The 21,231-nt window shown below is 41.3% G+C and overlaps 2 protein-coding genes across 8 annotated transcripts in view; one reads left to right on the top strand and one right to left on the bottom strand.

Annotated features, from left to right (window-relative positions):
- Nucleotides 1–21,231, top strand: part of LOC131667615 (tyrosine-protein kinase transmembrane receptor Ror) — a 226,913-nt gene that overhangs the window by 48,011 nt on the left and 157,671 nt on the right. The gene's annotated exons all lie outside the window — the stretch shown is intronic.
- The window catches only part of LOC131667617 (probable serine/threonine-protein kinase tsuA), a 31,368-nt gene that overhangs the window by 4,443 nt on the left and 5,694 nt on the right, over nt 1–21,231 (bottom strand). Inside the window, exons 2-5 of one of the 6 annotated variants that reach the window (XM_058941145.1) lie at nt 17,250–17,471; nt 15,490–16,522; nt 14,242–14,447; nt 12,796–13,206 (exon numbers count right to left, since the gene is read on the bottom strand). In XM_058941145.1, the coding sequence (XP_058797128.1) occupies nt 12,796–13,114 (319 nt within the window). In that variant the 5' untranslated portion in view covers nt 13,115–13,206; nt 14,242–14,447; nt 15,490–16,522; nt 17,250–17,471. Of the gene's footprint in view, nt 1–4,169; nt 5,702–6,120; nt 6,403–10,127; nt 10,280–12,795; nt 13,207–14,241; nt 14,448–15,489; nt 16,523–17,249; nt 17,472–21,231 lie in introns of those variants that run through there. The other 5 variants (XM_058941146.1, XM_058941147.1, XM_058941150.1 and 2 more) reach the window with 5 other exon arrangements.

Here is a 21,231-nt window from a genome sequence, read left to right as displayed (position 1 = left end):
ACTACCCGCTTTCCTCACGGGGTACTCGAGTGAAAATTTTGAGCCCAGGATTGATGAAGGACCAAGATAAATAAGGAACGAGCTAACATATCGGTTATATATTGGCTTACGTTTCTCCTTCGACCTCTCAAAATATATAATATATCATTTGGAAGTGCCGCGGTGAACTTACTGAGAATATTAATAACGGTTGCCAAGTAAATCGTTGAAAAAAAGATAATGAACGTGTAGACCGACCGAATGCATTCAGTAAGCGCGCCCGTTGAAGTAAATCAAGTATCGAAAGTCCAAAGGAAAGAAAAAGCACAATTGGAATAAGACCGATAGCCTCGTTGCGCAACGAAAAGCAGCAAGCGAGCTATTCATAAGACGAGGCTCGATCTCAGATCGATTCACACAATCCTTTCCGCTTCTCTAATCCTTGCTGCTCCGTGATAAATCACCTGGCGCGAGAAGCTCATGGCAATTACTTAGTGCAGTTCCTCGATCCGACGTGCACTTCAACTACGCGCATGCCGTCGCCTTCCGCTTGATGTTCGCGCGTGGCCGGGCAACCTTTTTCATTTGTTTTCCACGCTCTGTTTGATTGTCAGCTTGTACCGTGTGCCCGTTTGTTTCGATACGCTCGATACAAAAGTGCCGCTTTTTAACGATAATTTTCGGACTAAATTTAGAGATATGCACTGGCGCTGTACACACCAATAAATTGTAATATTTAGTGTAGCCATACATAATCCCAATTCCGGAATAGCTACCGGCAAGTTTCTCAAAATAGCTGCAATCAGTTTCAATTGAAGCACGCGAAATCTGCCTATAACGAATAAACACGTATGTTGTGAATGAAAATCTATGTGGAATTTGGTCACGTGTTAAAAATTTACATCGTCTTTCCTTTGTTTGAACAGGATAGTAGGTTCTTCAGGTTGTCTATATTTTTATAGACAACCTAAAGTTTTATTATTACTCTTTCTCGGATATTAAAAGTATGCTGTTCGAATAATTTGAAGTGTCTCGTAAGTTTTGCACATTCAACGATGGAAAGTGCTAGCAGAGATAGCACCGTTACGAAAGTAACAGAAACTCACAGCAGGTCTTTGCTGGATTTGCCGGAAGAAATTATTATGAAAATATTCAAACACTTATCGTACACTGAAATGTCGAAATTGCGTCTCGTGAGTATATAAGCCGGCTCAGAGCAAATAAATCATTCAACTTATCGAATGTCAATGATTGTAGGTTTGTTACACGATGAATCAAATTTGCATGCATAACCTAAATAAAGGATTTGAACGCGTTCACGCGAATCGGCACATGCTTTTCCCTGTTTACGTGTTTAAGCGTCGACGAAATAGATATTGCAAGTTGAAATACCGTAAATCGGTCAAGCATTATCTCAATCTGTTGGAGAAAAATTGGAAATTCTATATCGATCAAAGATTTTGTCCATTTTATCCAGCAAAAGTAAGTCAACGTATTTATGCAAAATGTTGAGTGGGCCGCTCGAGAGAAAGTAACGTTGGTAGGTTTTAAATGTGAGCGCATCTGTTATATTAGCTATTAGATTTGGCCACAATAATCATAAAAAGCGTAAAAGCTAAAGGATTTTATGCTAGCAAATGCAGAAGGCGATTCAAGAGGTCGCTGCGCAAAGCTTTGAAACATTTTAAAAGAACTACGCTAGCGTCGTACAAGCAAAAATGCATGAGCCTCAGAAATGTAAAACGCTCAGTCAAATAAAGTAAGCCTTTCAATCTCTGATCGAGTACCCTGTTAAAGTGCTAATGGTTCTCGGCTTGTTTGACTGACGCCTGACAAGCGTTCGCCACCGGGGGAAACGCAAAACACATCTACGCAGAGCTTTGTTCCAACAGCCGAAGCAAAAAATCAGTACCACCGTCAACTGCCAAAGCGTTATAAACCGCGCACAAGCGCATTCCCGCCGAGTTTTAATCTCGTCAGTGGCACGACGAGAAAGAGGAAAGCAGGAAAGAGAGAAAGGAACGTTAATGAAGCTCCGCGGGTGCATTAAAAATTCGCACGGACTCTCTCACAGCTTTGCAGGAAAAATGCTCGTGGAGATGACGTTGCAAAGCTCAGGCAATATAAGCGCGCTGCGAATTCAAAAGTCCTTTTCTGCGCTGATCAAAGAAGAGAGTCTCGCGCGGCAAAATATTTCGCTTTATGTTGCCACGGTCGCAAGCGCGAGATTTCCTCTCAAAGGTGGAAATTGCGTCTGCCGACGTGTAACTAAATTCTCGATCTTGCGCTGCCCACTTTGATGTCTCGATATTCCCGAGAAGAGAGGGAGAATTCTCTCCGGCAACTTCGCGCTGCTTTTACTTTCGCGCGTTACCGGTGCTGCTCGGCGGACTACAAGCAAATACTTGACTGAGCGGCAGCGTGCAGGGGGAAGCACCTCGCCAAACGAATTTAATTCGTTTCAGACGTCGCTCGTCAAATCATCCACAATCGTCCGAAGCAAGCTATCCAGTCAACTTTCATATCGAAATTTCACGAGGATCGAGGTCCTCCCAGTCGCTATGGCAAATTTCAACTCGTCTATCGCAGCGAGGCGCCAGCAGCCGCAATTGACCAACTTTAATGGCACTCGGCTAAGCTTAACGACAACTCGATCGCTCAACAGCAGCAGCAGTGTCGCTGAGATTGGATCGCTTCGTACGGCCATACATCAATCCACGCTTCTCTCGACATGTCAGTGCGAAATATCGAGATTATTCGCGTCTAGGTGGATGCCTAATTTCGTCATGGACGCGCAACTTATTTATTTCTTTGCTGCCTAATTGCGCCTGACAAATCGGTGATATTGCTTTATCTGATGAATTTCCATTCGATTTAATGCTCTACGGGCACGTTACGAATTTCTCTTACGATGAGAACGGGGAAGTATCGAAATGCTTTCATCAAATGGGAAATCATTGCAATGTATTCGATCCCGCTAATTGTCACTGCGTACGAGCGATGCGTATTAATAAAAACGAGTGCACGTGTATATTCATCGAGCGTAAATATATGCGCGAGGCATTAAAATATACGAATAAAGATAAACAGCCGGGTGAGCGTGGATATGATGAATATCAATAATATTTTGCCTTTGCGCGTTTCCACCACGTGTTACGCGCAGGCGAATTATATTCCGCAGTGGCCCGCTAACAAGCTTATAAATCTCCGTTTATTATCGTTATGTTCGCAATTTACACGTTCTCGCGGCGGCCGATGATAAATAATTACACTTTCTTTTTTTTTCGGCAGTGTTGAAGCGCGCAGAGACTTTTGACGAATCGTCCTCATTGACAGTCCCGTTGGCAGTCCCTTTGGCAGTCGGAGTCCGCAATCGTTTATTATTTTCAATGGAACTCTTGCATCGCCGCAAGCTTATGACGCTCGAAAAGCCAGCGAGCAGCTGGCAAGGTTAAATGCCGCTGCAGGTTATAATAAATCGTGCAAGTGAATCGAGCATTTATTTCGGTCGCGGGCATGACAGAAAAGCTTTAAAATTAGCCAGTACGAGCTGTGTTACGCGAAAAAGTGGCTCTTAGGATCGAACGCGCGCAAGCAGCTGTAACAATGTCATTTACTCCCGATAAATCAACGGAAAAGTCATAAAAGTAAGCACCGAACGTGCACGCCTAACGCACACGCACACTCGACTGAGTCTTTGTTTTTTCGTACGTAGCAGGATTTTCGATATTTTACTCCCGTTTATAGACTTGAAATCCGAACATTTACGAGCGTGAGGGGCATCCTGTAAATCTGCACCTTGTCTGTAAAACCAAAAAAAGGCCAAGTTACAATTCGCCCTTCTTTCGACTAGTCTCTTTCAGCGAGCATTATCTACGAGATTCAAAAAGTTTCACCTGAGCCTATAAAATAGTTTCTTAAGTGGCACAGAAAGAAAGAAAAAAGATTGCCGCCGCTTCGCAACTTTCAATCTGCCTTGGAATTTTCAAGTTTACTTGGCTTCTTCGCGAAGCTGAGTTTTCGCGTTTAGCTGGAAAATTACGCTCGTTCTCGCGAAAATATGCGTGACGAAGTATATGGAAATGGTGAAAAGTTTGCACGTAGCTGGAGATTGAAAAAAAGAAAGAAAAAAAAAACAGATGCTTGACAGTTTCGGCTTTGAATTATTAAAACTACAACTTAGAACGTACTCTGCCGGCTCTTGTTCATGATCCTATCGCGTTCCCTCATCTCGACAGCTCCCATTCTTCTGTACTCATCAAGATCCCAACCGAGGACCTTGCACTTCCTCGGCTTGGCGTTGCCACCGCCGCTGCCGGCGGTTCTGACGCTTCGAGCTATTTTCTAGCTCTCTGCTGCGATCGTTCAACTTTTCGACGAGACCGATTCATTGATCGAGTGTCTGCGTGCTGCTGTATGCCACTCGTTCTGCATTTTATTGCAGTCGAAAATATAACTTTACGACTTGCTGCAGGCTATCCGAGCAAGATGTCGGTCGCTTTGGGCTTTCAGCGATGATCGATGGCGATTGTTCGCTTCTTTCGTTTCTTCTTTATTATTGTCGACTCGCCGTTTCTTCCTTGCACGTAGGCACTGATTCAATTTGCGAAGTGCAGTGATGAAAAGGTAATTTCTTCTCGACCGGCAAGCTTTTTTACTTTCACTTTCGTTTGCTCATACTATAAGCACATCTCAACTTTTACGTTGCAAGATTTGGATCGATCGCATACCATCGATAAGAGCGAGAGAGCGAGATATATCTACGGTGTATACACGAGGCCTCACTCACTTCCGTCGAATTGATAAATTTTACCACCTGCGGAAAAGGCGAATCTGATTTCACCGATGAGATTGGAATTTCTCGGCCGGCTTATCGCCTCATCTTGAAAGAAATTAAACTGGAGATAGTCCTGTAGTTTAATTATACTTTTCCAGCTGCCTGTTGAATTCGATATCAATTTTTATTTTTAATTTCGTATCTTCAATTCGAAATCCACAAGATTGGATTACACTCGAATTTCCAGAAACGGGTTAAGTCTAGTATTGACGTCTCTTGCAAATATTTGAATTAGCAACAGCACAATGCCATTCGCCTTGCAAGAGGCGTCGGTCAGTTTGATTCGTAAAGCTTTCAAGTCAGTCTCAGAGTAGAAATGGCGTTACCGCTGTTTAAGTATAGTTCAAAGAGATGACGTGTTGTAAGCTTTAAAATAGCCGATGTCACAATAAAAAAGAAACTCCCCGAAAGAAGAAATCTGATTGTTTTTCTTTATAAGAGGCGCGCGCTGGCACGATTTGTTATTTCAAAAATATCAGAAGCGATCGAATACTTTTCATGGACTTTGAGCCGATCGGGCCTCTGAACTTCTCGCTGAAAACGCTAGCAAACAATTGCACTCGATCTGCGTGGTTACATAAGTTCCATTGCGCTTATCTCCCTCGTTCGACACAAAGTATAACGAGTCATAATTTTCCTTGTGTGCAACGAACGCTCCCACTTGACCGAACCACACGGCTGAGCTTCGAAGCAATTAGCGCGCATTAGCCACTTGTTCCACTTCGCCTTCGATCCCTTCACACGCACGCACACGCGGCCCGCTTATCAATTAACCCTGGCGCCTCAGGATTTCACGGGCTCTCAAAGTTCCTCCACAGCCTTGCTCTGAACACGAGGAAAAAGAAAGGAGAAAAGAAGATTCGGTCCGGTGAGCTTGCATCAATCGGCGCGCGCACGCTTCGCCGACCAACTACTACTACACACCAGCCTTCAACGCCAAGCTCCGCTACTCGTCTCTTCTTCGCTCGGCGAGCAGCGATCCCCCTACCACGAGGCGATCCACTTTTGACTCGCGCGCTTTTTCATATGTGTACGTGTGCGCGTGTGCGACGGCAAATTGCCTGCCAATGCGTGTCTTCCTCGAAAACTTTCGGAGAACAGTGTCATTGGCTTCGTTGGTTTACCTTCACGTGCGCGCAGCTGATGTAACGCCGGTATTTAAAGACTTTTCAAGCCGCTTTATAAGCCCGGACAAATAATTTTGTGCGTCTAATGAAGCGCTGGACATCGTTGAACGGTGCATTTAGCACGACGAAGGGAGGCCGACGACGAAAGAATGCGGAATCGAGAAAAGAATCACATACCACGCGAAGGTGACAAGAAGAGCACGAAGCCGGCCTTGTCCATGCCCGTGCAAGCTCCATAAATACACTGCGAGGGCTCATCGGCGACTTTCTCTCGCGAAGCAGTAGCAGCTCTCCCTAAAAGCACTTGGCTCTTTATTTATGACTTCGTCAACAACACACCGAGAGATTCACGATAGAAAAATGTCGGATATCACGCGCCTCCCATCTATTTCCATCAGTCTATATAACGGAGCAGCTGTAGCAGCATACCGACAGCCGACGACGACACTCGACTATTTTAAATCTGTTGTACGTGCACAACTTACGCCACGAGAGTCGAAGCGGCACTGAGAAGAGTGCAAGGTCAAGGAAGCTCAAGTAGTTGTTGTCGCTTGTTTGCCCGCGTCTTTGCGAATGATGTGCCAACCGCGATGAACTATGAAGATGGCTTCGCGATATAGCCGTGAGCACAGCCGCGTGAAAGCGGCCTACGGGGTTACGGTTTGCTCGGTTCGGCTGGAAAGCAGCGAAAAGCTTCCTGTGCTCTTCTCTCCATTTACGTCGCGACTTCGGTTACGGCATTGAATGCATAATTACGCTGGATCGTCTCGCATTTCCGCGCGTATTTTCTTAAAAATATCTCACTCGCTGTCGAACCGACATAATGTTAAACAAGCTTACATGCGTCGCGATATAAAGCTTCTGTGTACGTATTATATTGATCGAAGGTCGCGGATAAATCCAATTAGGCATGATCGATGTGGCTTACGCAGTTGGATAATGTTTCAAATCGATATTCACTTTCGTCGATTGACGTGCGGATGTTTCAGCTGCTATAGACACACCTACCACTCCATCTGTACGATTAAACTTTTAATGTGCTATTTTTTCTATGGTATTGTGTTTCATTTGTGGCTCAAAAACTCCATTTTTTTTATCGAGCACAATTATGTTACCGAAGCGGAGTCTATAAACGTCCAGAATAAATTTCGTTCTCTAAACTGTGATGATTAAAATTCCACCGATTCCGAAAATTTCTAAACTTTTTTTCCACAAACTGCTTGTATGATTTAAGACGCACGTCAGAAGCCTGGGATAAATTCGATTTATTGATTTTTATTGAACGAAGGCTTTTCATTCGATACAGCGCACACAGTGTTGGTATATAGCAATTCGTTATAAAATAGCGCTAGAAGTGCAGTGCTCGCGAATACAGACAAATTGTTATCTAACATGCGTAAATCAAAACACTGAGAACAAAGCATGCATAAAAATCCGAATTCGTTGAAATAAAAAATTGTTACGGTTGTTGATTCTCCTCCTTAGAAATTTTCTCAATGTATTGAGAAATTTATTTTTTTCGAAATCGCAGCCTTATAATCACGTCATCTCCATCGAAAACCACACGGTCATCGTGTAAATGTAACACCCTCGAAACAACGTCATTCACATTCAGGCCAAAACGTCTCGTTAATCCATCTTTGAAACAAGAAACATCAGCAACTCGGCACCAGCAGCAACAACACGCTCCCAAACGAAACTCCAAGTAAAAGTGAAAGTTATATCGACGTAACAAATCGACATATACGCCATTGTTCATCGATAAAGCTGCAGTACAGAAAAGTCGTCTCTCTCCGGCGCGTATATATATATATATATATATATATATATATATATATATATATATATATATATGAGTGACTCGAAATTGGACATTCGCTCGTAAATCTCATGGGGGCACACACAGAGCAGTGATACGAAACGCTATATCACTGAGCGCGCCGCGCCCTCGAGGAAAGTTAGCCTCTCACCGTATAGATGTATCCCTCTCGCGTGGCCAGCAAAGCTTGTCCCGAGGAATAGACTTGCAGCGTATATACGCAGTCTCGTCGGGGGCTACTCGCTGCCTTCCTGCGTTTCCATTTTCCTCGCTATGCTGTTACTGTTCTATGCAAGTTTGATGGACTTGGTGTGTTTGCGCGACTGTGCGTGCGCCAGAACTTTCCGTCAAGACGTTTCCATAAGACGTTCGTTCGCTTGGCTTTTTATGATAAATCGGAGGCAGCTACGAAGAATTCATTGCACAATTTGCAATCGAGCCTTACTGATTTACTCAATAATTTTCTCGATATTCAAAAGCCACCAATAACACCTTCATAAAGCTTATGATAATATGAATAATCGTAGTTTGATCGCCGCTTTAGACAGGACTTTCCCCATTGTAGCACACCGCTGTCATTAAGCAAACAAGTTCTCTCCGCCCACGGAGAGCTGCGAATTTGCAAACTCATCGCATAATGCACTCTCTCTTCCAAGTCCTATTATTCTTATATGACATTTCCTGTGAATCATATTCGACTACGATTTAATGACAGTTTTGTTTCTTACTATAAAAGATACGTAATATAGTACAAACTACCTCAGATTTTCCGCACTCGAGTGCATTGTCGGCTCAATTATATTCCATGGAAAACCGTTAAACGTACAATTATTCGCGTGCAAATACTATCATTAATATCTGACGTCGTTGTTTTGAAAGTTTGAGTCGCGAAAGATGAACTTTTTTTTTTTTTTCAAGTGGCATATTTCTCACGCTCGACTGGGAGTCGGGAGGCAATCTCGGCAAGCACCTCTAAAAAATTGAAACTGCGCGAGAGGAGAGCTAGACGAGAGATATAAATCATTCGCGAGTGATTATAACTTTGCGAGAGCCTCTCTCCCTCTCTCTCTCTCTCTCTCTCTCTCTCTCCCGAAACCATAATTAATGAACGGAAAACTGCGTCTCGCAAAAGATGGCGAACTCTCGTGAGTGCAAACTAAGATAAATGATGTATATCTCGTCTGTGACGAATTCTCTTTACTATCACCTATTATCCGCCAACGCGAGCCCGAATATTTCGATAATGCCGCATCGCGCGCTCAAAACTTACGAGAGAGAGAGAGAGAGATACTCCCGGCAAGAATTGCAAGCTTCGCGCGTCGGGCCAAGTTATTTAGCTGCTACGCTATTATAATTCACTCGGCTATGCGCAGAATGACAACTCATTCTCTTGCACGACATTTTTCAGCTGCAGTCTCCATAGTATCACGCGTCGTTATTGCGAAACTTGCCTGCACAAGTTGCTTTGTAGCTTTGAAAACAACTTTTCCCTTGCCTCGAAACCTGCGCCGAATGGTAAATCGTGATAAATCAGCAGCTTCATTAAATCAAACATCAATTCCACCGCAAACAAATGCAGAAACGCAAAATTGTTTCGCGGCTAATTATACGTACAAACAGAGTGTCTCTAAAAAACTTGAAAATTATTCCTGATGAAAGATTCATTGGCTGATGAATAATGTATATCTAAATAAAACGCTTTTCCTCCATTTCCCGGAACAAATTGGATCGAGGGCGTACTGAGTTGGTATGTCAAACAATTCCCCTTCCTCAAACCGAATGTCGAAATTCTCGCTAGAAGAGACGCAACAAACATTTTTTATCAAAATATTTTTATCGAAATGATTGGCTTTATGAGTAACAATGATATACATTCGTGATAACACACTAAAATATTGTTTTCAAAATGTCCAACCAGGTTTACGAAAACGCAAGTATACATCAGTTCTTTAAAATGACAATAAAAATAATCAGCGCAGTCTATTTTCGAAAGAGAGAAAGAGGAAGACATTCAGATTTAGAGATTCTCTGGTGAAAACAAATTCATTCTATCATTAGTGTTATCAAGAGAAGGCGCGAAATTATTTGTCACTGGCTAATTCCGCGAAAGCATTGTGCGGGCGCGCAGCTATAATTGGGCTGCTTAAGTGGAAACACATAAATCGCCGCCGCCTACGCGCCGCTCGCACATGTGTGCCTGCGGCGGAAATACAATGCTCCTGCAAGCGTCCGAGTGGCGTCGTCGTCGTCGTCATCGTCATCGTCGTGGCGAAAAGCTTGCGAGCTCGTTTACTTACGCTGAGGCGTGAAAAAGCAGTTGCGGTTTGCGTTAAGCATTAGCTTGCTGCTGGCGCGTTCCACGTACATTCGAGATAATGATGTAAGTACGGCTGCATGCTGTCGTCGTGCGGCCACTTCATCAGGCGTCAACATCGTCGAAGCGTCGCGCGAGTGAGGACAGGCAGGACAGTTGTCGCGTGTGTTGGCGATGCAAGTGCGAGTCGACGACTGGATCGAACTCCGTCGGGTCGACGATGCTGCTGGTGCGCTAGCGCTACTGGTCAGTCTCGAAAATAGGTCCACGCGCCTGCTCTCTCTCTCTCTCTCTCTCTCTCTCTCTCTCTCTCTCTCTCTCTCCTCTCTCTCTCTCTCTCTCTCCTCTCTCTCTCTCTCTCTCTCTCCTCTCTCTCTCCTCTCTCTCTCCTCTCTCTCTCTCTCTCTCTCTTTCTCTGAGTCCACTTTGCTCTCTTTCTCCCGTCCCGCCGGTGCGCTTGGGTATTTTTAACTAAGCGGACGTGAACCCCGAAAATTTAAAGAAGCTTCGCGCATACGGCGGGAGAAGAAAGCTGTCGCGCGCTCCCCCGCGACCACCACCAAGTGCATGCTTCTCGCGTTGGACGATCACCAACGTGGTCTTTCTTTTTTTTGCACGTGATGCTTGTACGGAATACCCGATGGTATGTTCAAGTTTTGCTGACTGATCGCTAGCTATACTTTTTTTTGTCTAGGAATGCTGTTGCACGTGATATGTTTCCGTTCAAAAGTTTGTTAGCCGAAATGTTGAATTGTATGTAGCAATGCAGTCGAATTGTCTTTGCGTTTATTTCTTGAGTTCCATTCTTGAAAGAATTAGGTTTGTGGTATTTTGCAATTTCGTTGAGGAATTTCAAAGGTGATGAATGAGTGTTCTGATTGTGTAAGCGACATAATGGTCACATGAACTAAAATTAATATGTTATGAAAATTATGAACCTAGACACGATTATGTAGACGTTAGAATTTAGAGTAAAACTTTTCGGAAATTTGCGAAGAAGCCAAATTTATAGTACTTAAAAAATCAAGAGTCACGTGGTTCAATGAAATAGTAATGAATGATAGTATAGTGATTCATTTGATTTGGCTCAAAGTGGAAAATATTTCATCGTCACTATCTACAGCGATATATATTCTAAAACATAAATCTGCAGCGTTCCACATGGACGTAGTTCTTGAACTTACAATAACAATAACAATAATAATAAGTGTCATCAAGCGCACTTCACGCGCTCATTTCTTGTTTGTAGGCAAAATAAAAAAAAATCTAAAATACACTACATACGTCTTAAATACGTCAATATTAATTGATAAATGAAAATTCAAATACGTTGATTATTCGCCAATTTAGCAATAATTTGGCTATTTAGTTATAATAGATAATAGGCAGTGCATTAAATTCGTTATCTTTTAACATTCTTGTCTACGACTTAAATTTTTTTGTAAAATATCCTCATATTAACAGATATGTAATTTTAATTTGTTTCAACTGTTTATTCGCGACCATTCGAAGCGTTTGTTTACAAATGAAATTAAAAATTTTTTTTAAATAAATTAACGGTACCGAATGCGCTGAAACCAATCCACAGTATGTCATATAAAATCGATATACAACTCTCTTCATTTTGTTAATGATGTTGATTCAAAGCTAAAAATAAGATTTTTAGAATAAAGATATTCAGTAAATTGATATGTCCTACAAATAAATGTAATTGGAGTGCATTAAGCTTACTTTATCGTGTTATTTTAAGGTTAGTCCGTTGAGAGAATGTGGGCGTTATTGTTTTTCTAATGCCTATAAATTGTTGTACTTATTTTTATTCATTCAATTGATTGAGTATAAATCAGTGCAAAACGCCTCGGTTTATTATTTAGTGTCGATTTACTCATGACTGTGACCCATGCGTCTTTATTCAGTCAATCGGATCACGAATAAATGTATAAAATAAATATATAAAATAAATTACTTCACTCGGCAGCCCATCACTTTTTTATTTAGGAAATATCTCAAGAAATGAGTCTCTACCTGTACAATTTTATATAGATCGATCGCAAATTTCTTCAGCTGTTGATCGATAATTTTCTATTACTCGAAATTAAAGTAAAAAAAATTCTCTTATAAAAATTAAAAAATAATGCAAATCATATTGGTTAACGACATTTAAATATTTTCTATAAAATTGTTATTTGAATAATACACGAGAAGAAACGTTCTTGCACGTTCAAGATTTTTCCAGAAATAGTTTGAAAAACAAATACATACAATATACCATTTTAAGCCATCTCGTGAACTTATTAAGAAAATCATTACAATAACATAACTGAAAACGTGATAAGATTATATTCTTTTAATAAAAAACTAAACTAACTCTTCAACAAATATTGAACAATAAAATTAAACAATTAGGCTATTGAAAGATGGTATTTGTTTTGACAAGAATGTTTTTTAATAAATAAGCATCGCTTAAAAAGGTTTTCTAAATCTAACCACCAAAGATATTCAAGCTATTCAGAATTTAGCTCTCACTACTTACGAAACTATCACTCAAATATTATTCGTTCATCAAAAGTTCGCTTTGAATATGTCATCTTAACGTTTCTTATCGACTTAAAAAGTAAATGCACGCCTATCCTCTAGATAATCCAAGATGACAACTGGCAAACGTCATCCACAAATCGACCTAAGCGGTCAAAACTAAAAATAAGAACGCAAAGCTTACCTTGTTCAACCTCAGCGTTGATGTTTATGGCTCTGAGTCGAAGTTCTTCGTTCTCATAAATAACACCTCTAGAAGATTTGCGATCGAGCTTGCGATTTGGTTTGATACTGATGTCTCGACGCCGTGCACGTAGCATACCGACACCGGCGGTGCCAGCGAAGCCAACGCCCGCGCCGGCGATCATCTTGATGAGCTCGTAGTACGAGTCGAGTTTTGACAGTTGTCCCGAGGCAAAGCGACGTGCGTTCACGTATTCCTCGCCTATCGCTCGGCGCCTACCCTGGCGCACTTCCTTCAGCTCGCACCGTTTCGTGCGCATTCACTCGACACACTGTTGCGACTGCTGCTGTTCGTCGATGATCGTTTCTGGCCACTCAAATTCGTGCCTGCTGCTGCTGCTGCTGCTGCTGCCTGTGGGTTCATATACAATTCTGATTAGAATTTCTAGCTTTGCCAGTGGTATTGCATCTTTATAGAGAACACTATTCAATGAGTTAAAATGCTTGAGTGCAGTGGCATTTTGCACATTTGCCTATTGATCATGTACATTTTCGTAATCAAATTGTAAATGATTTCGATGATCGTAAAGCGATTAACAAAATACACAATGTTACCATATAAACATCAAAAATATTTCTCAACTGTGACTCTTTAATAATAAACTTTCACAGTTTCTTGTTGAATAATCATAAAAACATGAATTCTCATGCAAAGTAGAGACAAACTCCACTGTGCACTATATAATAACAAAATTAAGTGAGTGTCAATTTCGGATGCTCAAATTCATACAATTCGAAATTCAATAATGTATTAAACGTTGAAAATTGAATGTATCTCACTGTGTACTATTGCAATCATTAATTAAAGCGCACTGCAAATGTTAGTTACGATTGAACAATGAAGAAGGAATTAACAATCTCGCATTAATATTTTGGTTCGACTTCTGCGTTTATTCGTAGTCTAAATTGTACATGTTCAATAATAATTACTTAGCCAAAATTATACAATGATGCTCTTTACAAAAACAAAGCGATAAATGCGTCAAAGCTATATTCATAGTCACACAAAAGCCATTTTATTCTTTGACAAGTTTAAGCTTATAATATGTCTCTAAAGTTCATTGGTAAAAGTGATCAACAACTACTTTGGTATTTCTTATTTATCTTTGTTTAACAAATACAAAAAGAAAACAAATCATTACCACCACAAGCTGGTACTTGGTATTAACAGAAACATTGTTAAGTAAAAAAACAAAGCAAAAGGTCAAACGTTAGAAACAAATGGTTCAGCATGTTGTAAAACAACACATCCGTATGGCTTGACAAAAGTCTTTCAGTCATTTTCCTTTTCTCTCTCTCTCTCTCTCTCTCTCTCTCTCTCTCTCTCTCTCTCTCTCTCTCTCTTTCTCTCTCTCTCTTATTTATTTATTAATTGATATATTTTTACAAGGCACCAAGTCGACAAGCCAAATAACGGATCGGTCCGTGTCCAGCTACAGCCAGTGTATATCCTCAGCCAAGTTCAATCAGCAACGCCCACGGGACACTCGCCTGAGGTTATTAGCTCGTCGATCCTTAATATCCTCGTCGGCCAATTAGCGGGAGAACCGTCCTCCACGATTGATCCCCAACTCTCTACTGCTGCTCGATACCCTGACGAAATAAAGGCAGTTTTATTATGCCAAGGTTCGCGATTTATTATTCGATTTGCATTCTTATCAAATTAAGAATAATGCGCGAATGCGACGCGACGGTGCTTCGTTATTCAGTTCACCTTCGTATATGTCGTATTGAAAATGACAATGTCATTTAGTTTACAACAGCGCCCTTAGTTGCCATAATTTATTCACTTTCAGGAGTTTGCAACGGTGTATTATTTGGAGTGGTGGTCGCGTCAAATGGCATGTCGGTAACTTTGTTGGGCATTATTATTTACTTGTGTCAAAGTTAGATCATACTTGTTTCTAAAACTACGTTATTGTTTCTTCAATTATTTTCACGTAAAAAAGCACGCTTACGACGCTAAGCATTCATTTTACAGTACATCGCTTTATTAAGTTGCTTTCAAATTAAATACAGTATTCTTTTATTGGACGTTTAATTTATATAGACTTTACCATCTGAAAGCAAAAGTATAATGTTTATTCTTCTTAAAATGAAATATATAGGTAACTTTGAACTTCTGCAGTGTTTTGAAAAAAACAGCATGAGTCACGTGAAAAGGTTTTAATTCAAATCCGAAGTATCCTGTAACACAACCGCAATCGAAATTCAAGATTTACAATGGTACTGCTTTAAACAGGCTGTAGTATTGGATGAAAAACTAGACAGATATGGTTATCTTGAATAAATATTGTTAAAACAACTTTATTTATGAATGGAGTAGTTTATCAAAATATCAGACTTTGACAAATTTTTTCATATGAACTTTTGGACTTATACTATTCTCCAAAACACCTTGCAAATTTCATTCGCATTCACCGAATAACAAAACTAGTGATTTTGGTAAACATTTGCTTTTCAGTATAATGACAGCGTTCGCAATAAGCTACAAACTCAATATTTCTCGCAACAAATCTTTGAATAATTAAACAGCGTCGAAAACTTTTCACGCGTAGATTACTTCAGAATTGCGTTCGTTGGCTCGCGAGACTTTCGGAAAACAATCTCTCTCGGCCTGATTACACAAACTTACAGTGTAGCGTAGTGCTGCAACAATAACAGTGGCGCTTGTGCAGCATCAGCTTCTTTTTGTTCCGTTGCTGCCTTGATATTTCAGGGTTAATGTCGTAATGCATGGCCCACGCGTAAGCAAGCCTTCGCATCTAACGCCCCCTATATTCCGCGGCTATCCTATTACCTCTCATGTATATTATAAATATTCAAGTAGCTTTTCCCTATCAACTCGTCCGCACACCTGCACTTTTAATCCGAAGCCATCCTTTGCCTACGCAGATTTCACGTACGCACGCTACGCTTCTTATCCCTGGCCGATCATCACTTTTATGATGCCTAATGAAAATTAGCGAACCCGAGCAGCCGCGGTTGAACTTGCTGGGTAAACGTGTTTATCATGACGATCAACAGCCCTAAAAGTTCTCTTTATGACTGACAACCAAACTTTCGCGGTGTTTTCTGTCGGCTGTTTTTCCCACCACGCTATTCAATTTCCACGGGGCTTGTTTTGCTGTCTCTCCCTCTCCATCTCTCTCTTGATTTTCGCGCAAAGTTTCGACGTGGAAATTTTCACGCTCGAGATTCCAGCATTTGAATAATGAGATTCGCGTGCGGAAAGGATTGCAAAATTACGCTCGATCACGTCCTTACGGCGTTGCTAAAAAAAAAAAATGATTGATATTTCGCCTTCGCTTTCTATTGGAAAAAGAGTCAGTTTATAATCGCCTCAATACTTCTCCGTAAACAACCCAATTCTTTTTCCCTCTCGCACGTGCTGCACTCTCTTTCCTTTTCTGTCCACAAAGCCTTTTAGCGGCGCTACCTCTGTGGAAACCTATTTACTCCCGCGTACGCATCGGCTTGTATACAGATCTCTCTCCCTCCGCGTAGTGAAAAAAAAGAAGAGGTGCGCCTTCAATCCTCCGTCGGTATCTCCGGTGATTTATTAAGTCGAACTTTCGCGAAATTCCATCGACGTCCCTCCAAGACTCCACCTCTCTCTCTCTCTATCTCACTCGATGTGTGTGCGTGTGCGCTTTTACGTCTCTCGTCTGAAAAATAAAAGAAAGATTTTTCAGTCAATGAGCTTTTGATGATTCCGCAGGATGTTTGTGTGCTCATGTCGGCGGCTAAGATAGATGCTGATGTTTATTGACAGCACGGCGGATATGTGCGCGAGGAGAAAGCGAAAGCGCGGTGCACAGCTCTGTTGTTGTTACGCGCTGTGTATGTGCTTTGAAAACTCAGGATCAAGAAAGCAGGATACGCGACTGATTCAAAGAAATCACGATTTCAATTGTTCTCTTATTTGTTTATCTACTGATTCAATTTTTTTACATGAATCGATAATTCCGACAATTGGTACATCTAGTTTTTCAATTATTTGAAAAAAGTTTTCAATAAAATTTAATGATAAGTAAGCGTATCGTAAACGTACAGTCAAAAGATTGAAAAATGTTTTCTTCATTGGAGTAAAGGCATCGTATCTCTTCAATAAATATGAACACAACCGCTTCATGAAATAAAAAAAAAGCAAGTAGAAAATTTACACAGATCCCATCAAGAAAATTAACCGTTAGACGCGCTTGCAATGAGAAAAAAAATAGAAACGTAAACGAAACCGGACGAAGTCAACTCAGCAGAAGTCTGTTTACTCATCTCGTTCGTAAATATAAAAAAAACGTGCCCACACCAATCATCTCCGTGGCAATTTACGAAAAGAAAACATTTATAAACACGAAGGAGGAGGGAAAAACGTTGAAGCACACGTTTCAGTACCTCTCTCTCTCTCTCTCTCTCTCTCTCTCTCTCTCTCTCCTCTCTCTCTTCTCTCTCTTTCTCTCTTCTCTCTCTCTCTCTTCTCTCTCTCTCTCTTGGTTCAAGCTCTCTTTGTGGGGTTGCAGGCGCAGATGGACGACTTGGCGACGTCAAAGGCACAGGTCTGCAAGCTGATGTATGTACATATGCTTGCATCCGACGACGAGGTCCTTTGATTCGTACCTGCAAATTAATAACGTTTCAGTACGAACGTAGGCATACAAGAATGTTTAAATTACTGCGAAATAATCAGGAAGAGATTGATATATGGATATCGCACCGTTTGGCAAAACTATCTAAATTATTGGTTTTAACATCTAAATCGTCGTGTCTATTTCTAGCTTTGGCCTCTAAATTAACGATCGCATCACGTCGCTTGCACGCAGATACAGTCTCTGTCTTCGAAGTGTTTATCTTATGGAAACATTAGCGTGTCCTTGTCAAAGCTTCGTCGTGTAAATTTTCGTAGGAATTGGGGAAAAAAATAACATGAAGCATCTTAATTACTCTATTTTTTTTCCCGTCTCGTATGATTCACGACATTTTTAATTTAGACATTTATAGCGACGTTAATTTATCTGTCTCTTGATAATCATTTGGCAAGAACTTGTGATTGTGAGTAAAAGACTTTGGCACTCGAAGTTTTTTATAGTATGACCAGCGATGGGTAATTACCGCTCAAAACGACTTCGCGTCGATATTGAACGATAATTTAGCTAGAGCTTGCGTCTTGCATCAAGCAGAACCACTTTAAACGATTATTTCTGTCCTGGAAATATGTCTTATTGCCCTAAAAACACACTTCTGTCATTCACGTAAAAATCGGCAAATTCATCAAAATATTCTCTTTGGCACTCTCGTGTGCTTATATTCCCACAGGTAATATTGCCGCGACGATTTACACGTGCGTGTAGATGTATGAATACGAGAGCCTCGAAATCTCATTTTATCACCCTACGGAACATATTCCCGCTTATTAAGTGCGCTCGGGGACGGTCTTAGATTTTGCTTCGTGAATCAGGGCTTTTTCATGTGCAACTGATACACATGAGTTTTCTTTGGTCTGTAGGGACATTAATAATGCTACACGCAGGATCAAGTTCAACTGAATATTTCGTACAATTGACCCAATCTACTCGACATGTACGATTATAATCTGTCAACACAAGGCATACTACATATGGTTAGTCGGATTTGTAATCCGCTCGAAATGTCGATTGGCATCGTTAGAGATACGAGCTAATGAATTTACTTATAATAAAATGAACGAACTTACCAGTAAGCGATGTTAGATCGAAATTATATGAAATCCTCAGTCGGGTAAATTACACGTTATTGAGAATGGCAATTAAATGGGCGATGGTTCGGCGGGAGATGCGCTTTTTGCTTTTTCTTTAGGAAGTGTTTAGTGGCACGGCAACAATTACGTAACGAACAGATGACGCGCCGACGCTTCTCGGCGTTTCTCGCGTTGAAGGCAGGCGCACGTACGGACTGGTCAACCACGCGTGTGCGAGCCAGGTTGGGCATCTCCTCGTAAAAACTGGCGCGCCAAGGTAACGACGAGATTTACCCGGCGGTTTCCCCGTTTTATCGGGCTCATCGGTGTCTCGCGTTCGAGCGCACGTGCAGAACTCGTAGGTGCGCGCGAAATATACGATTTTTAGGCGCGGGTATGAGCGGGAATGTGCGCGCGCGAGTGAGCTAGGTGGATTGAGCGAGGAGGTCAGCGATTTTACCGATACTTGCATCTGCCCTGCCTCCGTGGCTTCGCTCGTCCGAGCGTGTGGCTACCTGCAGGTAGGTCCAGGGCCGTGTGCTCTCTCGAGGCTGTTACGACCACTCTCCGGAAGGGACAAAGTTACGATTCGGTAATAGCGCCAGGGTTATCCCGAGGTCGTTCGGCGATCCACCAGCGAAGCGGACATTGAGGGCGCAATTTAGGGCGAGAGAACACAATTTAGGGCGTCCTATATCTTTGGTGGTCTCACTATTGCAGCAGTACTGTGATAAAAGCGCAGCACAAAGGAGAAGTTTTTTTCTTATTAAAGAGTGATGTAAAGGATAAGACTGACCTCAGCGCTCAACTAGGTAAGCCTTAACGATCCTTTGCACGACGAGAAATTGCGTACGAGAACTTTGTATCATCATCATATGTACTCTAGTCGATGGTTCCAGTAAAGAGAAAGCGCCCCCCATCGGCAAGTCTTCGACTTCAATATCCAATTTTCAGAGTAAGCGGAAGCGAGCACTTCATTTACATTTTTCCAATGATATGTGAGAATAGAAGGCTTGTGCAATTTTACAATTAGCATTTGGGTTGGATACAATGTACTCGCTTACAAGTCAGAACGTATGATCGTTCAATTATGTTGTTTTCGCTCTCCTACAATACATGTAATTTTTTTAGAGTACCTTGCCGAAAAATTTCTCTTTAAAAAGGTTTGCACGCTATGAAGCACAGGTGATCCACTTTCGGATGTGTTTTCGACGAAGATGGTGACAACAATAGGGACTGATTAGACTGTAACATAAACGAGTTTCCCACCATCAGATTTTCGAACAATGGAAACTAGAATTGATTTTTCCAAAATGGAATCACTGCGATACCATAAGCATTTTCTCGCTTAATTTTCGATAAATCTTGCAAACATTAATGAAAAGATGGAACTGCACAAGAATAAAATTCAGACCAATTTATAGAGAAAGCATCAACAAACAATGCATCTTTCTCCGGATCTCAAGAAATAAATTTTTTACATTTCCTATACTATGCCGTAACAAACAAATCTATCATTTTACGTGTGAATATTTTCACTTCTAAATAGTCTATTTATTGCTGTGTTTTTCTTGGAGGAAATGTAAAAAGCTAAAATTATAACATTTTTGGTCCCTATCCATTGCCAAATTTCTCTAGATAATTTTCTAAATTTTTCAAATCTTATACCACCCATTTTATTTATATATGATACAAAATTTATATTTAATGTATATTTTAAATTAAACATCGAGATAAATTATGTTTTTCTAAGAGACTTTGTGACACGCGTTGACATCGCTCGCACATAAAAGAAAAAAAAAAATAGAAGATTGACGTCGGGCACGAGCCGACGGGCTGGCGCTTTTTTTTTTACTGGGACTGAACGTGTGACGTTGAGCCTAACGGAAGAATGCCACATACGACGAAGGAGAGCGAGGACGCACTATAATTTCGCATAAATATAATTCGACGCCAATCGACTAATCGTTAACACGTCGGTTTTTAATCGCAAGACATAAAAGCTACCGACAATTAACCTTCATGAGCGTTCGATCGCACGCAGTTAGCGAGCGGCAATCGAAACTTTCTCCGCGCGAAATGCTTTCGCTCGCGAACTAAAAACAGTCCGACTCCGTTTGCATACCATTTATCAAAGGTCGCGAGGTCGAACAAGCAATTGTTCACTGGCTTGCTTTAATTGAATTTTATCTTTCGCGTGGCAAGCAACGAAGGCGCCACGCATCGCCGGTAAAGGACACTTTTTGTTTATGCGCCATGACTTTTAACGAGAGAGTTTATGATGACCGAAGAAAAATGAAGGAAAAAAGATATGCGCGTAAATTGCCGCAATGAATTCCAGACCGAGAGAAAAATCTCGTTAATGCGCGCCTTCGCGTTTGAATAAAGTATGACGGTCTGCATAAATTGCGAATAATTGACTTGGTAGAATGTCCCTCGAAAATTCTATTTCCCAAGTGCTCGGAATGAATTGAAGTCGCGATGCATCTTCTAATATCTGCAATAACGTCGTTGAATTACGCCTGGAAGTGGGCACCTAAATAACCGCAGGATTTCCGTATGACGTTCGCAGTCGATATGTAAATTCAGGAGGTCCTTTTTCCTCCTAGAGTTTTTTCAACGCGCAGGGATTAAGGTAGATAGGCGCACAGCCGGCCGAGGGGA

This window comes from Phymastichus coffea, unplaced genomic scaffold (assembly GCF_024137745.1).
Source record: "Phymastichus coffea isolate CEN01 unplaced genomic scaffold, Cenicafe_Pcof_1.1 PCOF00068, whole genome shotgun sequence".
Taxonomy (NCBI): Eukaryota; Metazoa; Arthropoda; class Insecta; order Hymenoptera; family Eulophidae; genus Phymastichus; species Phymastichus coffea.
Note: the sequence above shows the minus strand (reverse complement) of the source record. Positions and strands in the feature narration are given on the sequence as shown.